The sequence below is a fragment of the Aulonocara stuartgranti genome (genome assembly GCF_965226115.1).
Source record: "Aulonocara stuartgranti genome assembly, chromosome: 4".
NCBI classification, from domain to species: domain Eukaryota; kingdom Metazoa; phylum Chordata; class Actinopteri; order Cichliformes; family Cichlidae; genus Aulonocara; species Aulonocara stuartgranti.
This window is the reverse complement of record NC_138942.1, coordinates 28,843,597-28,863,874: the sequence shown is the minus strand read 5'-3', so window position 1 is coordinate 28,863,874 and position 20,278 is coordinate 28,843,597. Positions and strand designations below refer to the sequence as shown.

General features: G+C 38.5%; 1 protein-coding gene across 2 annotated transcripts in view; it reads left to right on the top strand.

The window, feature by feature from the left end:
* The window catches only part of pdxdc1 (pyridoxal-dependent decarboxylase domain containing 1), a 35,145-nt gene extending 16,458 nt beyond the window's left edge, over positions 1-18,687 (top strand). For both annotated transcript variants that reach the window (XM_082530210.1, XM_082530211.1), the window contains 10 exons: positions 3,118-3,178; positions 4,315-4,373; positions 7,743-7,848; positions 8,291-8,465; positions 10,018-10,136; positions 10,242-10,363; positions 12,457-12,549; positions 13,705-13,801; positions 14,202-14,300; positions 16,035-18,687. In XM_082530210.1, coding sequence (XP_082386336.1) covers positions 3,118-3,178; positions 4,315-4,373; positions 7,743-7,848; positions 8,291-8,465; positions 10,018-10,136; positions 10,242-10,363; positions 12,457-12,549; positions 13,705-13,801; positions 14,202-14,300; positions 16,035-16,306 — 1,203 coding nt within the window. In that variant the 3' untranslated portion in view covers positions 16,307-18,687. The remainder of the gene's footprint in view (positions 1-3,117; positions 3,179-4,314; positions 4,374-7,742; positions 7,849-8,290; positions 8,466-10,017; positions 10,137-10,241; positions 10,364-12,456; positions 12,550-13,704; positions 13,802-14,201; positions 14,301-16,034) is intronic.
* Positions 18,688-20,278: the final 1,591 nt, after the last annotated feature.

The window sequence follows — 20,278 nt, the reverse complement described above, 5'->3', positions numbered from 1 at the left end:
GGCAACTTGATCAAATGGTCAATAAGATTTAAAACACGTGGAACAGAGGCTGATTACTTTCATAAGGCTGGAAAGAAAATGACTCTGAGAGAGTGATGTTGACAGAATTGAGTTTGACAGCGTGGGAAAATAAAAGCAATATGAAGCATAAAATCACAGTCTATACAGATGCAGTGAACATTTAGTGTTCTGCTAATGAGCTCTATGGGCATATGTGTGTGTGAGAGAGAGAGAGAGAGAGAGAGAGAGAGAGACTTCCTTTTTGTATGTTTGTATAACTGTAGTTATAGTCAGTGTGGGTTACTTTGGTTCCAGGGTGTGGTGTCGCCGATTCCACCCATCTCCAGGGCTTCTCTGCAGGATGTTCTGGGTTCTCTCATGCTGTCTATTGTACGTGGGGCCAAGCCTCTGCCCATCTTCCTCTCTACTCTTTCCCCAGTCCCCTCTGTCCTCCCTTTTCTTGTTTTGATTTTCTTCTTACTATTAATCACCATTTCCCTTCACCTACATCAGCTCAACAGTCTTCATTGGCTAATGGATGGACCACTTCTTCTTAATTGTTTATGTTATTCATAACTCAGGCATGTTCTTTGAGGTACTTCAGAGAATGCCTCTCTACACTCGAGTTGTTGCATTTGAAAAAAATAATTGAGTCATGCACCCGTGCCTTTACTTGGCACTTAAATACATGTCGATGTAAGAGTATTGATGTTACTAGAACTAAAACTTTTTTCAGTCCACTAAGCTTGCAGAAATAAGTAGTAAATAAGGTATTTCTTCAGCTGTTAAACATGATGCATAATCCTCAGTTATGGGGTTGTTGTCAGGAGTTTACATATAAATTTGGGCTTTTAATTATTTCTTTGAACTGTTCTTTTTTCATGATGGGAGATTATGCAGCATACAACTTTAATAACTTGGGTTTTAATTGGATATTTCCTCTAATCAAACGTGCACATAAGGGCTCAGATATATGCATACACATAAATATGTCATTTTAATGGCTTGGTTTTCTGGCAAAGACACAGCTTTTAAGTATAATGGACAAATCTGAGGTCAGGGCATTAGAAAGGCCAGAAGCTTAATATTAGCCTGCTTTGGTTATTCCAAAAACAGTTTTGATATGAGTTTGGGATCACTATCCTGTTGGAACACCCTAGTGTGTAAGTTTCAATTGTCTAGCTGTTGATTGGAGTCAAGTTGAAGATTTTCAAGGTAGGCCCCCTTTCTTCATTATTCAGCTGACTTTGTGCAATGTATCAGTACCACTAGCAGCAGAATAGCCCCAGACCGTCATACTGCTTGAGAGTTGGTTCAATGTTTTTAGTTTTGAAAGCCTTACCTTTGTCCTTCTAAACCTTGGGGTTGCTGTAGAGCAAGTAAGGTGTGTGAATATTAGGTAAAAGGCACTTAGGTGTAGAAAAAAGTTCCTTTATGAATAGGTCTGAATGAGGCATGTTGTATAAAGGACTGAGATGAATTCTACTACTTACTAACATTCTCAGAGCTTTCCTTGAGGCATCCTTGGTTTTGCAATATGATAGCTATTATTGTTTAAAAGAAGATACAAGCTGAGAACAAAACCCTATCTACTTACTGCCCCTAGTTTGGAGGTGTGAAAAACTTGGATAATATAAAAATGAATGGCCAGTTCTGCCAGATTGAAGGGGTTCACCCATGCCTTGAAATTTCACTTGGATAAAAGAACAATGTGTCTTTAACAACCCAAGCATATTTGAACTAATTATGACCCTTACATCAAAAGCAGAAACAGTAACCTTCATTTCAGTTCAGTTCCCAGGCATGATGCTTGCCTTAACCTATCAACTGAATGTCACTGTCTTTGTGTTTTAGCAAAAGATGACTTGTACCACGTGCTGAGATCAACTGTCTGTTTAATTGAACTCTGGCTAGTCCACTAAGCTTGTCTCTAACATTAAACACGCATGTAGTGTTATATTCTCAGAACTGCTTTGTCCAGCTGTGCAGTTCAGACTTTTAAAAAACGGTTTTACAGTGATATTGGAGCAATGCTGCTCGGAGTTCTATAATGATCATTTGATGGCAACCATGGACCACTGGTTCTACTTGACCTGCAGGGAACTGATTAAGTTCTCATTAGAACTAGTTGCCCTGAAGCAGTGGTTCCCAACCCCCAGGCCACGGACCGGTACCGGTCCATGAGTTGTTTGATACCGGGCCGCAAGAATTGAGGCTTGGGTGTTCATTAACTCGGTTTCCCTGGGTCTTTTCCCGTGTTGTCGTTGTGTGTCTTATTTTGAAAGAAATATTTGTGCGTTACCATAGCAACCAGAGAGCATTAAGGGGCAGAGAGGAGGATGTTACTCTCAATGTTGTTGGTGCATTTTTAGGAGGACGCTGCTAATAAAGTTACACAATTACACAGTGAATTGACGTTTATTATTATATTTACAAAATACCACAGTTTTCGTCTTGGTCCTATCATTTTATTTTGTTGTACTTATCCATGGCACTGTAAAGGCTGGTCCGTCAAAATATTGTCTGACATTAAATCGGTCCGTGGTGCAAAAAAGGTTGGGGACCACTGATCTAAAGGGAGCCAATGCATTTATATGCAAAATATCTCCTCAGGATGTTTTGCATATAAACTGCTTTTTTGGACCAAGCCGTCAGCAAACACTAAAAGCTGAGTGTTTCAGTCCATCTTATATTTTTTTTATTCATTTGTTTAGTATACATCCATTCATGATGGCATCATGTTTCCAGTTAAAACTAGCTGGCATCAAGTTAAACCAACATTTAACCAGTTCTTTATTGGTCAAAGTGTTCGTTTAGTGGCCATATTATTTGACCAGCTAAATCCTCTAAGCTGGAGCTTTGATTTGGCTGCTTCATACTGTGAGACAAGGACTCACTTTACCACCACCATACAGATATTACTTGATAAGTAATACAGAACCTCTATGTCCATCCATTACCACAGACATAATACATTCAGAAACCATGGACACCAAGCGTTGATGCTTAAATATGTGTTTACACTGCACCCTTTCATTTTATGTTAACTGTTTCTCCATGTTAAAAAGTTACGATGTGAGTAAGGATGCCTGACCTGTATCTTTGTTTGTCCTACAGGTTGAGGATGAATCAGACTCTCCTGTGGTGCTATTCAAATTTAACCAAGAAGAAAGTACTGGTAAGACTTTCATGCTCTCAAAATGCAAAAATAAATCAGAAGTTCTATTAAAGACTAAGGATAAGATAAGACAGTATTTAAGACAGATGAATAATTATGAAACTTGAGCACAGCAAGGCAAATATTGCCAGCTAATGACTTGAGCAGCCAGTGTTTGAAAGCTACAGTCTATCAATCAACAGGTCATCTATGGAGGATGTGAATGTGCGATGTGGTATGGAAATTGTGATTTTAAAAAAATTTGAGTTCACCTCCCATTAGCAATGATATTAAGGTGTTGAAAAGTTTGAGGATGATGAATGGACTGTCATTTCTTGGGAATGGGACATTTCGTCATCATTTCTTCTACTTGCTGGTGTAGACCTGCTGCATCAATCTTCCTCTGTCCTCCAAAATGTTGCCCTCTGTTTTAATAAACTACAACGCTATGTAACTCTTGAATCAGAATCAGAATACTTTATTGATCCCTGGGGGAAATTTTTTTTTTGTTACAGTGCTCCATTATAAACCAACATAAACCAACATTAACAAGACAGACAATACGCTAACTAAGAATAGTACAATATATACATATATATACATAAGTCACTCATTAATAAATAGCTGGAAAAGAAACATGTGTAGTTGTAGCAACTGAACTGAATTGAACTTGCGATACTGTAAAATGTCTTGACCCACCTCTTCTTATTTCTTTATATTTTGATAGCCAATTAGGAAGTAGTTGGAGCAACTTATTATAACAGTTCAAAATATAGAAAAACATTGAAATACACTAAATAAGGCAAAACAGAACTCTCTATAACTCTCTTGCTATTTTATAATGTCTTTAATTAATCTTCAGGAATAGTTGCCTGACTTTTTGAAGTCTGGTATTCAAAGGTGTTTTTTGCCTTTATTCTGTGTGAATTAGATATAACAAGGTGCTGATGGGCAAAGGAAAACTGTGAAAGCCTGCTCAACACCACTTAAAAAAATAGAACAAAGTTTCCCTCCTTCAAAGCATACAGTCTTTACATGCATTGTTGCTCTTGCGAAGAATCAACTATCAAAATGAAAATGACTGAGATGTGACATCCAAACAATAAGATCACCATACACAGATATCGATCTCGCTTCCTTCTGTATTGTGTGTTTAGCATCCAGTGAGAGTTTCTGTGCTGGAGAAAAAGAGGTCCTTGATGCCTTCAACAGATGGGTGAGTGTTCTTCTTTTTTTAACATGTACTGTAGCTTGCACATTTGCGTCTATGCTAGTCAAAGCTGCTCCAATCTACTATCCCATATAAGTGTCTAAAACATCAGTTAAAACAGAAAATGTGAACGGTGACATGGAAGTGTTGTGTCCATCATGCACTCACTGAGCACTTTGCTATTACTGGGTTGGACCCCTGTTTCCTTAAATCTTCGTGAATGAAATTGAACAAGATGCTGAAAAACATTCCTCAGAGTTCTTGACATCACACAGTTGTTGCAGCCTTTTCTGATGGACATCTATGATGACACATCCCAGATGTGTTCTATTTATGGAGGTCATCTCAGTACAGTGGACTCATTGATATATTTGAAACCAATTTCAGATGATTTGAGCTTTGACACAACCCATTAGACACTGTGGTCATCAACAGATGGACAAATGGTAAAGAGCAAATGGACTGGTTCTTACATAGGACTTTTCTACTCTACCCGAGCACTGAAGCGCTCAAATTTGGCAATACCCATATTGACTACAACTGTGCATTTAAACAATGCTCAGTTGTCTTACCTACAAGTCACATTTTAACCACATATTCATATAGTGCTACACACTTTGAGCACTGTATCTACTTCACATCCACAGTCAATTTACAATTTCCAGTTAACATTCCAGAACAAAAGTGAAAGGCAGAGGTGGCAACAGTAAGGACATTCTGTACTTAAGTAGAAGTACAAATACCGCTGTTAAAAACTACTCCAGTAAAAGCTGAATTAGTGATTGAACTTCTTTACTTAAGTAAAAGTAAAAAAGTACTGGGTGTGAAATATACTCAAAGTCAGAAAGTAGCTCTTTGGGGGAGGTTTCTATTCGTGCAAAGCTAACTGAACCTTGTCCTATATTAACTTCAAAAATATATTATTTTCTGTTGCTACACTGTAGAGGGTCACTTTGCCTTTACAGAGTCAGGGGTTAAAGTGGATTCAGGAACTGGGGGAACCCTAAAACTGGTTGTAATGGCTCAGTGTGGGGAAAAGAATCATCACTAACAATCATTTCTATTGTGAGCTCCAGTAGATTAGTCTGTGCTCTTTGCGGATGTTCACGACTTAATTCAACAACATATCAGCAGATGTTTCATGAGTTGTCCTGGCAGATCCATTACACTGACACTACACTGTTTATGATGGCTTTTTTCTAGATAGTATGAAGTTGGTATCAAGGTGGAATTCAGTCAGTGGATCTAAGGATCATCAGCTAAAATTCATATTAATCTGCTACATTTGATGTAAACTAACTCTGACCATGAATCCACAGTCACTGTGCACCAGTCACACACTGGGTTTCTTTGCGGGGGGGTTTTGCATCACAGTACAACAAACTAAACTGTTTATCCTGCACTAAACTATTATTAAGCAAGTATTTTCATGCAACCTTAAATAGCACAGTTAGTATAGCTTACTTTGTTTTGCAGGATGTTTCACAATATGAAAATGTCACATGTGCAAACCCAGTATCTGATTTTAAAACATGAGGACTTGCATGTTGTAATGTTTGCATGCCTCAAGCATTAATGATGACACCTTCAGTATTTCTCAGTTCCATTCTTTAATTCTCAGGCTTGCAGCGGCAATACAGTCTGCAGCGCTAACTTGTTCCTATAACATTTTTTCGTTCTTTCTTCTACTAATTTCCTTCCGCCTTACATTCGACCTTTTCAAAATAAAATATCTGTAAACATCACACATGTAAGCTTTAAAAGTGTTGTTTATCAAATCCCACTGAGCAGGCCTTACCTTTAAATCTAAGCTCTCTCCTGTCCCGTCTTTCTTATCTGAGAGAAGTTGACTCTTTCTTTTTCTCTCCCTGTGAAATATAGCAGCTGGACCTTTAGCTAGCAACACAGACAAACTGCACACAAACAGTTTGTGCGTTTGCTGATGTTTGTTGAGCTGTAGAGAAATTGCATTTGAAATGATCTGACACTTAAAGAAAAGTCATTACCTTTATGCTCATTCCTCTTCAGTAGGACTCGCTAGATGCCAAAGTACCACAACCTCAATGTATGGACACCCGAGGTCGTTCCGGTGTGTGGCAACAAAAACTAACTCCCCTAAAATGTGTCAAACCAAAAGTAGCGAGTCTGTTTTACGGAGTAGAAAGTACTGATATTTGTTTAAAAATGTAGGGAGCAAAAGTAAAATGTGGTCAGAAAAAAACTACTCATGTAAGTACAGATACCTGAAAATTTTACTTAAGTACAGTAACAAAGTATTTGTACTTTGTTAATTCCCACCTCTGGTGGACGGAAGCCAAAGGAACCTGTGGAGGCACAGAGGAAACGCACGACTCCACACAGAAAGGTCACTGAAAGATTTGAGGACACGGCACAACTGTGCCTCATATTAGTAATCAAAGCATGCCAAAAAATGCCTGACACACTATTATAATGTATTTATACCATCAGTGATGCCAAGGATCAAGTTACTCACGATCATTTGTGATTTTTACAGTTAAAACTGATCAGACCAGGCAACAGTCGCCTGAAGGTGCCTTATATTGCAATGTAAAGACCTTACAATAGTACAGAGAAAACCCCAAAAGTGAGAAGAGCCCCTATTGGCAAACACTTGTTGACACTAGGAATGAAAAAAATGGATTTTAACAGTATGAAATCCCAAGCAGAGCCAGGCTCAGGGAGGGACAGCCATCTGCTGCGACACAGGAAGTCCCCAGCAGCCTAAGTCTGTTGGAGCATAAATAAGTGAGGATACATGGCCACCTGATCCAGCACTAACTATAAGCTTTATCAAGAACAAACAGTTTAAGCCTAATCTTAAAAGTAAACATGGTCTCCTAAATCCAAACTGGGAGCTGGTTCCACAGAAGAGGGTCCTGAAAAACCCAATCTACTTTTATATACCCCAAGAACCACCTTCACTTTCAGCCAGCAGCCAAAATGGGTGAAATCTGCTCTCTGTTTCTAGTCCCTGACAGTACAGCAGCATTTTGAAGGCTTTTCAGGGGTTTGGCTTAGGACAGTCCAGTAATAATGAATTAAAGTAGTCCAGCCTAGAAGTAATAAATGTATGAACTAGTTTTTCAGCATCACTCTGAGACAGGATGTTTCTAAATTTAGAGCTGCAGCCATTTTTTGTTTTATATGCAATATTGTCTAGCAACATTTTTTTAAAAGAAAAAGATTTTTTAATTTCTACATTTGATATTTTGTCTTTGTACCAGTTTACATTGTTTAAATTGTGAGCTTGTCTAAACTGAACCTTTTCCTATAGGTCCCTTGTCCTTCTTGTTTCTTCAGCAAACTGAATTATATATATGTATTTTGTTTCTATTTTTTTTTCTGTTGGGGTAGCTGGGTGAAGAGCTGGCTGAACTTGTTCCCACCAGTGGAATAGATGTGGTGGAGCTTGAAGACGAGGCCACCTGCGTACGCTTCAGTCCCCTCCTGACAGCTGCAGGTAACATGAACTTGTGTTCACGTTACAACATTCTGCTCTTACTTATATACAATATACACTTCAATAAGGAAAGGGGGGAGGGGGAAGAACAATTAGAGAGCACATCAGATCTCAGTGGGGGGAAAATGCAGGCTGGGTACCAAGGATGCCACATCATTTGACAAAAAGGACATAGTAATAGTTGGTGTTCAGGCTGCTGTTGCTATCCAGTAGAAGTCTGTGCCTCCCCAGATCATCACCGACCCACCACCAAACCGGTCATGATGAATGATGTCACATGCAGCATAACATGTGACACACAATACATATTTATGCAATGCTTTTATCTATGCCTAAACACTTTTTATCGGGTAGGGCTCGATTCACTGACTGTTCGATCAGCAGATAACTACCACCTGAGTAGTTAGGAGACATGCAACTCTCACTTCTCATTCCCTTCTAGTTCTGGGGACCCGGGAAGAGGATGTTGAGTCCATTGTGGAGAAAATGACAGAGCTGGTATTTGTAATGAGCTCCACAATGTCCCTCAGAGAAGACTTCAGAGAGGAAACACACAAACGTTCACCCTCACTCAGATACATAAACGAGTTCGCCTGGCCTGGACTGGGAGTTGTCCGGTAAGGGTGCATGCAGCTTACATGAAGTTCTTTACTAAATATGTTATTTGCATATTTATTAATCAGTAGTAGTAGTAAGATCAAAACAAAGACGTAAAATGATTTATACAGTGCTATATAAAAAGCACTTAAATATAACATATTTAAATGATTATATTAGAGAAAGATAACCTGAGTAAATACAAAATATCGTTTTTAAATGATGATTTCCTTTATTGGCCCTTGCCCTGTGTAAAAAGACTAAAATCTCAAAATAACAACACATCGTGCGAATCATCCCACGAGCGCATCGACGACTTATCCAGGATGTCAAAAGCCTGACAACCAGTTATCAGGTTCAGGAGGCAGTTATTTTTTCACAGAAGGCCAAGTAGATTTGGATTCTGTTGTTTAATAATTGAAACCATTATTTAAAAACTGCATTTTGTATTAACTCAAGTTATCATTGTTTGATATGAACATCTTTTTATTGATCTGAAACATGTAAGTATGACAAATACACAAAAAATGAGAAATCTGGAAAAACTTTTTCACAGCCTGTATATCTTAGTTGTATCAAGACAGTGCATATGTTTGTTATTTTATACATGGCTCAGTTTCCATTGACTAGTAAGTGACAAGGTGAGATGATTTGTTAGTCCTTGTTGGAACTTGACTGAAGTCCACAACCGTAATTTAATGACTTGTAGAGACTGGCTGATACAGCATTTGTAAGACCCATTCCAATACAATACTGATGTTTGGTGATATATTGTCTTTTTTTGCTTTCAGACACACAAAGTAAATACATTTGTTGTGTGTAGTTATTTATTTTTTACACTCCCCACAACTCTGCTCAGATTGGTTGTAGTGTTTGTGCCAATCCAAAGAGCTGTTCTGCCAACAGTGAAGTTGGAGAGTACCCTCGATGGGAAAACCATGCAATATCAACACTCATGACATGGATAAGGGGTGTTCTTCCATTTCCACTTTATTTTCAAATTTTCCTTAATCAGCTGTTACAAATCTCGATACTGATAAAGAAGCAAATGGCTAATGTCAAAATCAATTAAAGTCAGTGATATTAGTCTGCCAAAGTTGGTCACACTCTGACTGGACATGGTAAAGAAAGGGACACATGTATGCAGTTAAGGTCTATTGCCATCAAGGCAGAAAGCCGAGCATCGAGTCCAAGGAACTCTGTGGTGGGGCATTTCTTTGCACTGGTCAATGGATATTGATGGATGAAGCCAGACAACCATATTTATTAAAATTCCTTCATCTTATCATGTCCTAATTTGCTGTTGTTCCATAGCACTAGCATAGCAGACATGAGAAGAAAGGAAGCTCAGTGTCACATAACTAAAGCCTTTATCTGTTTAATTAGTTAAATTATCATCACTCTAAGAGAAACTATCAATGTTGCATATTTAATTTCTGTCTTTTGGTCTTTAGCAGTATTCTCAAATTGCTTGTGACAATTTGAGAATACTGCTAAAGACAAAAAGACAGAAATCTGTTTGTTTTCAGTAGTTTTCACACTTGTGGATGTGATTGATGCTGTGATGTTCAGGTATGAGATGCAGGCTAATGGAATGGATGAGGACAGGAAGAAGCAGGAGCAGGAGAAAATTAACACTGAGCTACTCAAGAAACTGCAAGACCTTGACACTGACATCCTGTTTTCCACTGGTGGGTACCTCTACTTATCTGAGAGGCTTTTGGAAAAAGAAACAAAACACTGTTTTAACCATTTCTGTTGTTCTTTCCTCTGTTTCTGTTTGTTTCATTTCTCAGGCCCTGAGTTCGTGACAGAGCAGGGCTGCATTTTTGTGGGAATGGTGACAGATGATGTTGATGTTTCAGACCTGGTGGATACAATAGCTGCCCTGGGCAGGGACATAGAGGAGAGCGGGAAGGTAAGTCCTGCTTTCAGTTTGCAGAATATTTGAAAATCTTTAGATGGCGTTTGCAGTTAATAACTTGTTCCCAGTTCTGATTCAGTTGTTGCTGTATTGTTGGCAAAGCTGCCAATCTGTTTACATTAGCTTAACCATAGATCTGCAGCTAGCTATAAGGTAGCACACTATTGTTTGTCAACTAACACAAACTGACTAACCATCTAAACATCTCTGATATTTCTGCCTTATTTTATATCTGAAGTTATAGCAGTGTTATATCTTTTTATTTGCATTACTTTTTGTTCACTGATTTTAATAGATTTGAAAAAATCTGAACCATTTTTATCTCTGTTGTAACTCTCTACTTGTTTGCTTTTGGGAACTGAAGGAGCATTTGGCTAATGATACTTGACTTAATGAAGTGACAAATCTAAAAAGTGACAAATTCACTGAAATAAAGTGATCTCTTGCTTTTGATCTGAGAAAGCGGTTTCATGAAACCCTCGCCCGTTTGCATCCATCCTTTACATTACTGCCATCTTCTTGGCTGTTGTCACTGAAAGCTGCACTTCTTTTGTCTGTCTCCTGTTAACAATGATTTCAGCCGGGCAAGCTGAGAAGCCAGCAGCTTTTTTCTGGGGCTTTGCACATGCATGTGTGAATAGACCTCTGGTCTTTGAGGGTAAACTAGCTTGTGTGCTCTTACCATCTGCACAGATTAGCATATATGAGAAATCACTTAACTGAGTGAATTTAATAAACTTAACCAGTGTTCTGACAACACTCCATCTCTATTCTTCATCAGTATTTTTCATCTCCCTTTATCGATATTAATAGTGCATATAATGCAGCAGGTGCAGGCTTTTTTCGTTGTCAAATTTTATATCCAACTGTACCAAAGTGGCACACGCCTTACATCCTTGGGTTTACCTCTTTCATCTGGTTTAAAGCCAAGGAAATCCCAAATTGGTGCTTTGTATTTTTTGGCAGCTAGTTTCTCTATGTTTGGACTTGTTCTGTGTTCTAAACACGCAAATCAGTCTGTGCATGATTACATTGCTCCGCCCATCAGAAAGTCACCTGCATGACCCTATCATTTATTGGACTGATGAATGTCAGTTGGAAAAATTGTACATATCGCTCAACCTTATCCTAGACAGTTTAGGCTGATGTGATATTAGGGCTGTGCGATATGACCAAAATCTCATATCCCGATATAAAACATCTATCGTCCCGATAACAATATAAATCACAAAAAATTTAATATTTTCTGTAAATTCTGTGAATCTAAGGTAGGTGAAGTGTTTCCAGCTGGGCATCGTGTACCTGGAGTCGAATGTTTTAACCGATGCATGAAACTATACATTGTTAGACATAAGTTGTAACGGCCGCTTATTACACTTAGTATTTATTACACAGCCTGTTCTAACGTTTGAGTCTAAGGTTTATTTTTTAGCACCTCACGACTCTTTTTTTTTTTCTTTTTTTTTTTGCTTCTCATCCGTCAATACTCTGCATACTTTTTCACGTGATTCTGTTTATTTTGAAGATTCTCAACAGGATCTTGAGCTTTATTCTGAAAGGTTTATGTGGAAAATAAACAAGCGGACATGCGGTGGTGTTAACGTCGTTGTTGCTAACGACAACCCATAAAAACAAGCTCTTGTCCGTCTGTAGTGTGGTTATATTAAATATAAGAGAAAGAGAGAACTTTAAGAAATTAATATAGCAACTACAGTGACCATCAAAACGATGAAAAAAAATATTGCCGTAAACAGTTTATTTTGCGACACCACGAAACAAACAATAGCGTAAAATGAAACGATAGACGTTTTTATATCGTCATCCGATATATATCGTTACATCGAACAGCCCTAGGTGATATAAATATCCAAGCATTCAAAAAGTAATTTACTTAAGTTATAGCTACATTCAAAGTTAATAAGATTGTTGCCTAGGGAAACTGTCATCTGGAATTTATGAATGGTTATTTATTGCTAATACTTTTATAAAAACATGTCAAAATGTCTGGTACGAGTTGAACTCCAGGTTTGGCTTATTCTTCATTAATGACATTTACGTTTATAAAGCAGTGATTCTTTTCTGCTTAGTTGCTGCAGAACATGACAGAGGTGGTGAGGAAAGGCATCCTGGAGGCAGAGCTGCAGCTGCAAAAGGCTAATGAGGAGAAACTCGTGGAGGAGGTGGGTGTGTGCGTGTGTGCGCGTGCATGTTTGTAGTGGAGTAGGTAACTTAAGATCATAGGTTAAATCATTCACAAGTGGATACAAGTACCAAAACTGGTGAGCCCAGCGTAAGCTGACTTTCAGGGTCTGAAATGAATGATAAGCTTCAAACATAGAGATGTTTTTTGTCTCCTCCTGTTCTCGGTCTGTGTTAGTGTAACTGCTTACATTAATCTGAAAACAGGGGTATAGTGAAGTCATTGTAGAAGCAGTGCCTTTTGTTTCAACCAAGATGGGTGTAGGGCATGTTACTACTCTAGGCATTTCCCATGAATGTCCACATCACCAAGGGGGTAAAAGGGTAATCCATCAACTGTGATAACACCTATATATCAAAATGTAAATTCCACTTTCCTCCAAACTGCAAAGATGGGAACAAATAGTGTTTGTTCAGTTGTTCCAATAAGGCAAAAAGATCTCAATTTTAAGTTTGTCAGGAACCTCAGAATAATCAGTACAATTTATTTCACTGGGAAACCAATTTAAAATAAAACCACAAGTTTCTATGTGATGGATTCCTTTACACTGTGTGGCCGATATCAAGTCTCCGCTGAGATTTGGAAAGATGCATCAACTTGCAGGTACACAGAGACAAAGCCCAATCACTATTCCTATTAAACTCATGGGAATGGACGCAGTTAAAGAAATGTGAAAGCAATGTTGAATTTTCCATTTGCATTTGTTTCACAAGTCAAGTTCAATCCTTGTTGCCCATACATAACTTAATGGTCACTAAAATTTGTACCTGTGATGTTGAGAAGTTTTTTTTGCAGTTTTACTATTTAAAACAAAAAAAGTATTACTTAAAAACTTCTCAAGAGCCTCCCAAAGGAAAAAAAAAAACAGAAATCAAGACAATCAGCTCTGAACTCCATTCAGTCTCTATCCAACGGTTGGAATTAAATGTTCTCTGTGTTGGAAGTAGCAACTTTCTTTTTGTCTTCAGATTAATAGCTTCAGAGAGAAAAGCACAAGTTCTGGTGCTTGTATACACTTTTGAAAGATTTGCTCGCTGCTTCACTGTGTGTTCCAGTACAGATGAATAAATGGGAGTGTGCCTAGACTGAGTTGTGTGTTGAAATGATGAATTGTAACTCCTGCTGTGTATTCTAGGGAATGCTGAGACAGCTTCCTGTGGTTGGCTCTGTGTTAAACTGGTTCTCTCCGATCCAAAGCTCCATAAAGGGACGGACATTCAGTCTTGCAGCAGGTAGTCCATTTCTCTGTTAGGACAGACTCATTCTGTGTAACCCACAAAGCTATTCTTGTTTCAACCACATGTTTATGTAGGTAAAGTGGAATACTTTGTTCTCAGGTTCTTCATTGAATGTTTCTTAGTTTCAGACTGAATTTAGAAGAAGAGCTTTTGAGAGAGTTACATTTTCTCTTTTAAAAACTTTACAGCTTGAATTTAATTTGCTAACACCCACCACATTTCTTTGACTTGCTGTTTTAGTCGACGTATTCTGTCAACAGTTATTCCTGTTCCAGGTCCTTCAAGTATTTGAGTCACTGATTACATATAAAAACTAATTGAGTTTAAATATAGCAAATCTACAGTATGTGTAACATACAGAGCATGAGTTGGTTAATGACTTGGGTGTTTTTAGGTTCTCTGGATTCCACAGAAGTGACTTACTCCACCAAAGCCCAAGCTGACAGGCCATCCCTGCAGGACACTCCCATTTCTTCATCAAAGAAACTGCCAGGTAAGATAGTTCCTGCCTTTCACTCACACTCGCTCTGGTAATAGCAGATCGCCAATAAAAGCACTTTGTGCAATATGTCTACACTAACCACCACATAATAATTAACTTATCATTTCCTGTTGTCAGCTTTCTTGCTCAAGTTTAAGGTAACCTGTTCTGCTTGTCCTTATTTGACTATGCATAAATCGTCACCGTGTGACTAAAGTTCAGCTTCAGACTGCTCTAGGCGCCAAGTTTATTTATGTTTTTTCCACTCTCAAAGCTAGCGGAGTCAAAAAGAGAGGGACCTTTATTTGGCCGTTTCAGATCCAGGAGCCTCACCCCTGTGATGTTCGAGTCTGCTTGCAGAGGCAGTAATTTAGAAGAAAGTTCACTTAAACGAAGAAGGTGCTAAAACCAGGCCTTGCTTTGTCCTCTGTGTGGAGCTAGCAGTGTAAAATAAAAATGATTCTTTTCAATCATACAAAGCTACTTTACAGATTCAGTATGTTATTGGTCTTCTTGCCAATACAAGGTGTAACAAAGTTTAGAGACATTGCCTATTAAAACTTAAATATGGACCGTCTCTATTTCAAGGTTGTGTGCATATGCATCTGGATTACTTCCAGGTCAGGTGCAATTTTCAGATTCCTGGAAACCCGTTTCTGACCACTTGCATAGAGAGTAAACATACAGAGCTGGGTTTCAGTCTGCACTTACAGCATGTCTTTTATCCTGTCTTCCTTCTCTCACCCCAACCGGTCGCAGCAGATGGCCGCCCCTCCCTGAGCCTGGTTCTGACTGAGGTTTCTTCCTGTTAAAAGGGAGTTTTTCCTTCCCACTGTCGTCAAAGTGCTTGCTCATAGGGGGTCATATGATAGTTGGGTTTTTCTCTGTATCTATGAAGCACCTTGAGGCGACTTTTGTTGTGATTTGGCGCTATATAAGTAAAATTGAATTGAATTGAATTGAACTGTCAGGACAAGGAGAAAACCTTTTTTTTTTAGTTATATGTGACATTCACAGGGTTGTTTTCCCATGAAATCATCTCAGTGTCAGACTGTAAATAGAGAGGTCTATAAACATGCTGGTCTGTCTGAGGGAGAACACTTTACATACTTTCAAGCGGCAAAAAGAAGAGGATGTTTTACCCTCTTCATGGCATTGTACACCAGCTTAGTGCATTAAACAGCCATACCATCACAAGCTTTGTCCAACATGATATACAAATTCATGTCTCCTATGTCACCATTTGGACACAGTGGAGAACATCCAGAAAGCATAGCAGAGGCACAAGTACAAGAGCCGGAAAAAGGACTTTGAGGAAGCAATCGAAATCTAGCAGAGGCGCTGAAAGCTTCACAGCACCGTCTGGATAAAAATAGATACAAGATGACTTTTTCATTCTGAGAGCATTTTGATGAGCAAACCCACAAGTTTGCATGTCATGGTAATCTTTGTTGTTTCTATTATTTTGGTTTATATTTTTGTCACTGAATGCTTTCAGTAGTTTTTGAAAGTTTCACCTCGAAAAGTAAATCCACATGACCATGATTTCATGGAGCCCATTAGTACTTTGCATTTGGTCTCAGCATATTTAGTCCATTTCTCTCTTAAAGAATAGCTTCTTCTCTTTGAAAGATCTACTTTTCATCGTTAGAGAGCTTACAGGTTTATATCTTGACCAGTTTAGTGTTTTCATGAAATCAGCAGGTACTGATTTGTGTTGTACATCACACTTGCCTTGTGCCACAGGTCAGAAGTTATTTCGACGTGCAGGCGCGAGCACAGATTCGACTGAAACCAGCTGCACACAGGCTGAGGCAACATTCCAGGAGGAAAATCCTACTGGGATCGGCAGCAGCATCAACCCTCCGATCTCTCCACCTACACCAGAGATGCCACATCACACCTCAGGCGATTTGGTACCAGAGAAAAACCTGAAGTCGTCTTCTGAGATCGATGACTTGGAAGCCTCAGAAGAGATGCACCCTGAAGGCCAAGAGGCAGAAGGGAGCACAAGATAGGATGACTGTTTCTGCAGGTTTTCTAACCATCTTAGAGCAACCAGCCTAAAAGATGCTTTAAAAAAAGTTACTGTGTAAAATGTAAATAAAAACAGAATGCAATGATTTGCAAATCTCAAACTCAGAACACAGAAAACATGTCAAATGTTTGAACTGAGAATATATCATTTCAAGAAAAATGCTAGCTCATTTTAAATGTAATGGCAGCAACGTGTCTCAAGCTGAGATAGGGCAACAAAAGTCTGGAAAAGTGACACAAAGCAGGATAACTTGCAACTGCAGTAATTAACTGACAACAATTCAGTAGCATGACTGGGTATGAAAAGAGCTTCTTAGATTGACAAAGTTTCTCTGAAGTAAACATGGACAGAGGTTCACCAATCTGCAAAAAACAGCTTTACTCTAAAATTATGGAGCAATTTGAGAATATCTCTGTGGCTAGCATTCCAAACAGTTCAGAACAAACAGAAAATACAGCAAAGACAACCCCAGGACTGTTGAGCAGATACTCTTCTTTCAGACAAGAATAGGGCAGCTCTCGTCTCCCAAAGGTCAAGCTTCCTCGTTTCCCAGACATTTACAGATTTTGTTAAAAGAAGCTGGGATGCTACTCAGTATGAACCTGTGCCAAATTCCAAGTTATGTTGCTGTCATCAAATTCAAAATGACTGTTGAGTGTTTTCCATCAGATGTAGGTGCATTGAATTATGATCAGCTGAGGCAGTCATCGGTGCTACCTGTCAGTTGATTATAACGTTTTAGTGTAGATTTTTCTATCAAACGGGGGACGGGCTGGAGTTTCTGTCAGCTGATTCATCTGGTGTTGGATTACAGAGCAGAGGAGCAGCCATATTATAGATTTCGTTTCAGATTTTAAACAAAATATTTCTTAGAACTCTGGAAATCAAGCAGCTTAAAGTTAGTTTTGACCCCCTTACTGTGAATGGTTGAAGCAAATGATATGCATGATATGCATATGTAAAATACCAACTGATATATTGCCTTCAAACATTCATGTGCGCATTAACATACAGTAAGAGTCAAGTTGAATTTTACAACAATAAACAATCTTTTCTATAGAAACATTTACCCTATTAACAAACATAGTGTACATTAGCCAGAGCTGTGTGAAGCAGAATCTGATTATGGGACATGTGAGATGTTCCCGTTTTTATTCACAAAATGTACTTTTGACTCATCTCTTACCACAAGGGGTTGCTACAGAGCGATGTATGCCAGATGCCTTTCCTGACTCAGTCTCAAAGGGTATATGTGTGTCCAGCTGGAATTGAACCAGCAAACTTTCACTTGCCAAGCAAAAGTGTAAACACTACACTAGAAAACTACTTTTTACACAATAATGGAACCTGAGCAAAAAGTGGGCTTCTGCCACAGAGAAGCTTTGCCTCAGGTATTCACTGTATGAGGGAGAATACTCTTCTCTCCAAAATATTATCCTTAAAATGTAAGTACTATATCAGAGGGACAATCGGGGTTAGGGTGCTTTGTTTTTTCAGTTTCACTGGTTGCCTGTATCTTATGTCTTACTCTTACTTACGGGCTACTTGAACATACTGTATGCATTTTCTACTACTTACAAAATGGATTGTTTTCCTTGACTCTAAAGTAGCGCATCAAATAATAATTTATGAAGAGGTTTTGTGTTTTATTATTTTATTATTAAAATTAGGTGACAGGAGAGGAAATGGTTATTTTTCCAGCTATTACTTTGGGGACACATTTTTAAATGAATTGTACAAAAATAATTTACTAAGGTTTATGGTAGATGCACTATTGATGCTTTATTGAAACAGAAATTTAGCTAATGTCACAACACTTATCTTCAACCCTACCAATATAAAACGACATAAATCACTGGCAAACATGACATGGTGGTTTTGCCTCTGCAAGAACAAAAGTCAAACCCCTAAATTTAGCTGGATGTTTTCTTAGTTGCTTTGAGCCCGGTGCTGGTGGAAGGTTTACTGTTAAGAGTAAAGAATGGTTGGAATGAAGATTAAAAACTAATTGCACTTATACTTTAGATAATTATTGTTCTGCTGCTTTGCATTTAAATGAAATGAAGATTAATTTTATTGTTTTTGTTTTGGGTTTTTTGTTACAATTCTAATGCAAAAATAAGTTTCTATATTGAAAAAAGTCTTGAAAACTTGATGTGATTACATCACCGTCTAGATGTTTGATGTGTTTGGAATCTTTTTCGTTTGTTCTTGTTGGTGTTTTTGAGCACAGAAATTCTTTCGTTGTAACTTCTGTCACCACATGTCCAGGGTTCGGGTAATTTCTGATTAACTGTGTCTGATTTTTAGTCTTTCTTTGTTCAGTTGGGAGTTGATCATTAAACGCAGTAGTCATGTTAATGATTCTTGATCATTTGTAATTCAACCCGAGTCTTAACTGTGTCACAGACAGAGTAATAAGTTAAAGTCAATGAAAAGAAGAAAGAGAATGAAATTAATAAGAGGTAAAGTAAAACATCTATGGCTCGCTGGAGCTCTACAAGAGTCCTTCTAGAGCTAACTGTACTACTCCACACCCATCTTCAAATTCTTTTTTTTTTTCTTTTCCATCTTCAAATTCTTTGTAAGTGATCGCTCAGAAATACTTTGGACTGATTTATCATCGCTCCAAGTGATGAGACAAGGGTACAAAAGTCTGGAAAAGCAAATAAAAACTGGGATTATATGTTCTGCACCAGAAAATCCGCTCAGGTCTGGGTGACATAAATTATCAGTGAGTGTGAGGGTCTGTGAAGATTTGTGTAGCTCTTTTTTTTTTTTAAATCACCCAGCGTACTCTGCTGGGTGAAAAGAACTTACATTGCAATGTGACAGCTACGCACCTCAGACTGCAGATTTCAAATAATAACAGGAATGGCTACTTGATTTTACAGCCAGTTGTATACAGCCTAGTCTAGGCCTAAGTGATGCTAAAAACAGTTGGAGGATAATTTTGGAACTAATTCAGGTAACTGGCAGCATGTCAGTAACATGACTGGGTATTATGGAAAAAAATCTTAGAGAGGCCGAGTTTCTCAGACATAAAGATGGGCAGACGTTCTTTCAGGTGCTACCTTTAGAGGTTGCCAAAGCAGATCATCTGCCTCCATCTTCCTACTCTGTTACAACAACAATCTATGTCATCCTTCATTACATCCATGAATGTTCTCTGTGGTCTGCTGCCTGGCAGCTTTTTTCCTGTGATTTGGTTTCTTTTCGGACAGAGAATCCAGGTGAACTGTAAGCCAACCACAATGTGTCACTACTAACCACATGAGAATGTTCAGTCCACTCATTGGGCAAAAGTGCATTGGGCCAGGGGCAACAATACATCAAACCAAGTCTCACTAACAATTTGTAAACCTACTCTTTCGCTTTTGCTTCTGTCAGGAATACGGTTCTGTGTTCTGGATTACTGGAGAACATGGAGAATTTCCATTCATTTTACGGCTAAGTGCTAGCCCATACAGACCTTTTCATATCTATAGTACATTGCCACAAGTTTTTTTTTTTTGTTAGCTCAGACTTGCAATGTTGGTTGGTTCAAACTGAAGTCAGATCACATTCACCCCATAAACAGACTGCTCCTGAGTTAAACTGGAACCACACCGAGATGAGCTCCTCCAAAGGGTCAGCTTTTAAAAAAAAAGTTTTCTGTTTTTATATACCACTCTGAATTGAATAATTGGTTATTATTAATGTCTTCCAAATTGTTTCTTTTTCTCCCATCTCCCTCTCCTCACCCCCAGCAGACAGCTGCCCCTCCCTGAGCCTGGTTCTGCTGAAGATTTCTTCCTGTAGTTTTTCCTTCCCACTGTCACCAAGTGCTTGCTCATTTGGGGCCATCTGATTATTGGGGTTTCCTTGGTATAACTGTAAGGTCTTTACCACACAATATAAAGTGCGTGGAGGACTGTTGTTGTTGTTCTCTGTCAGAACTGATACTCTGACA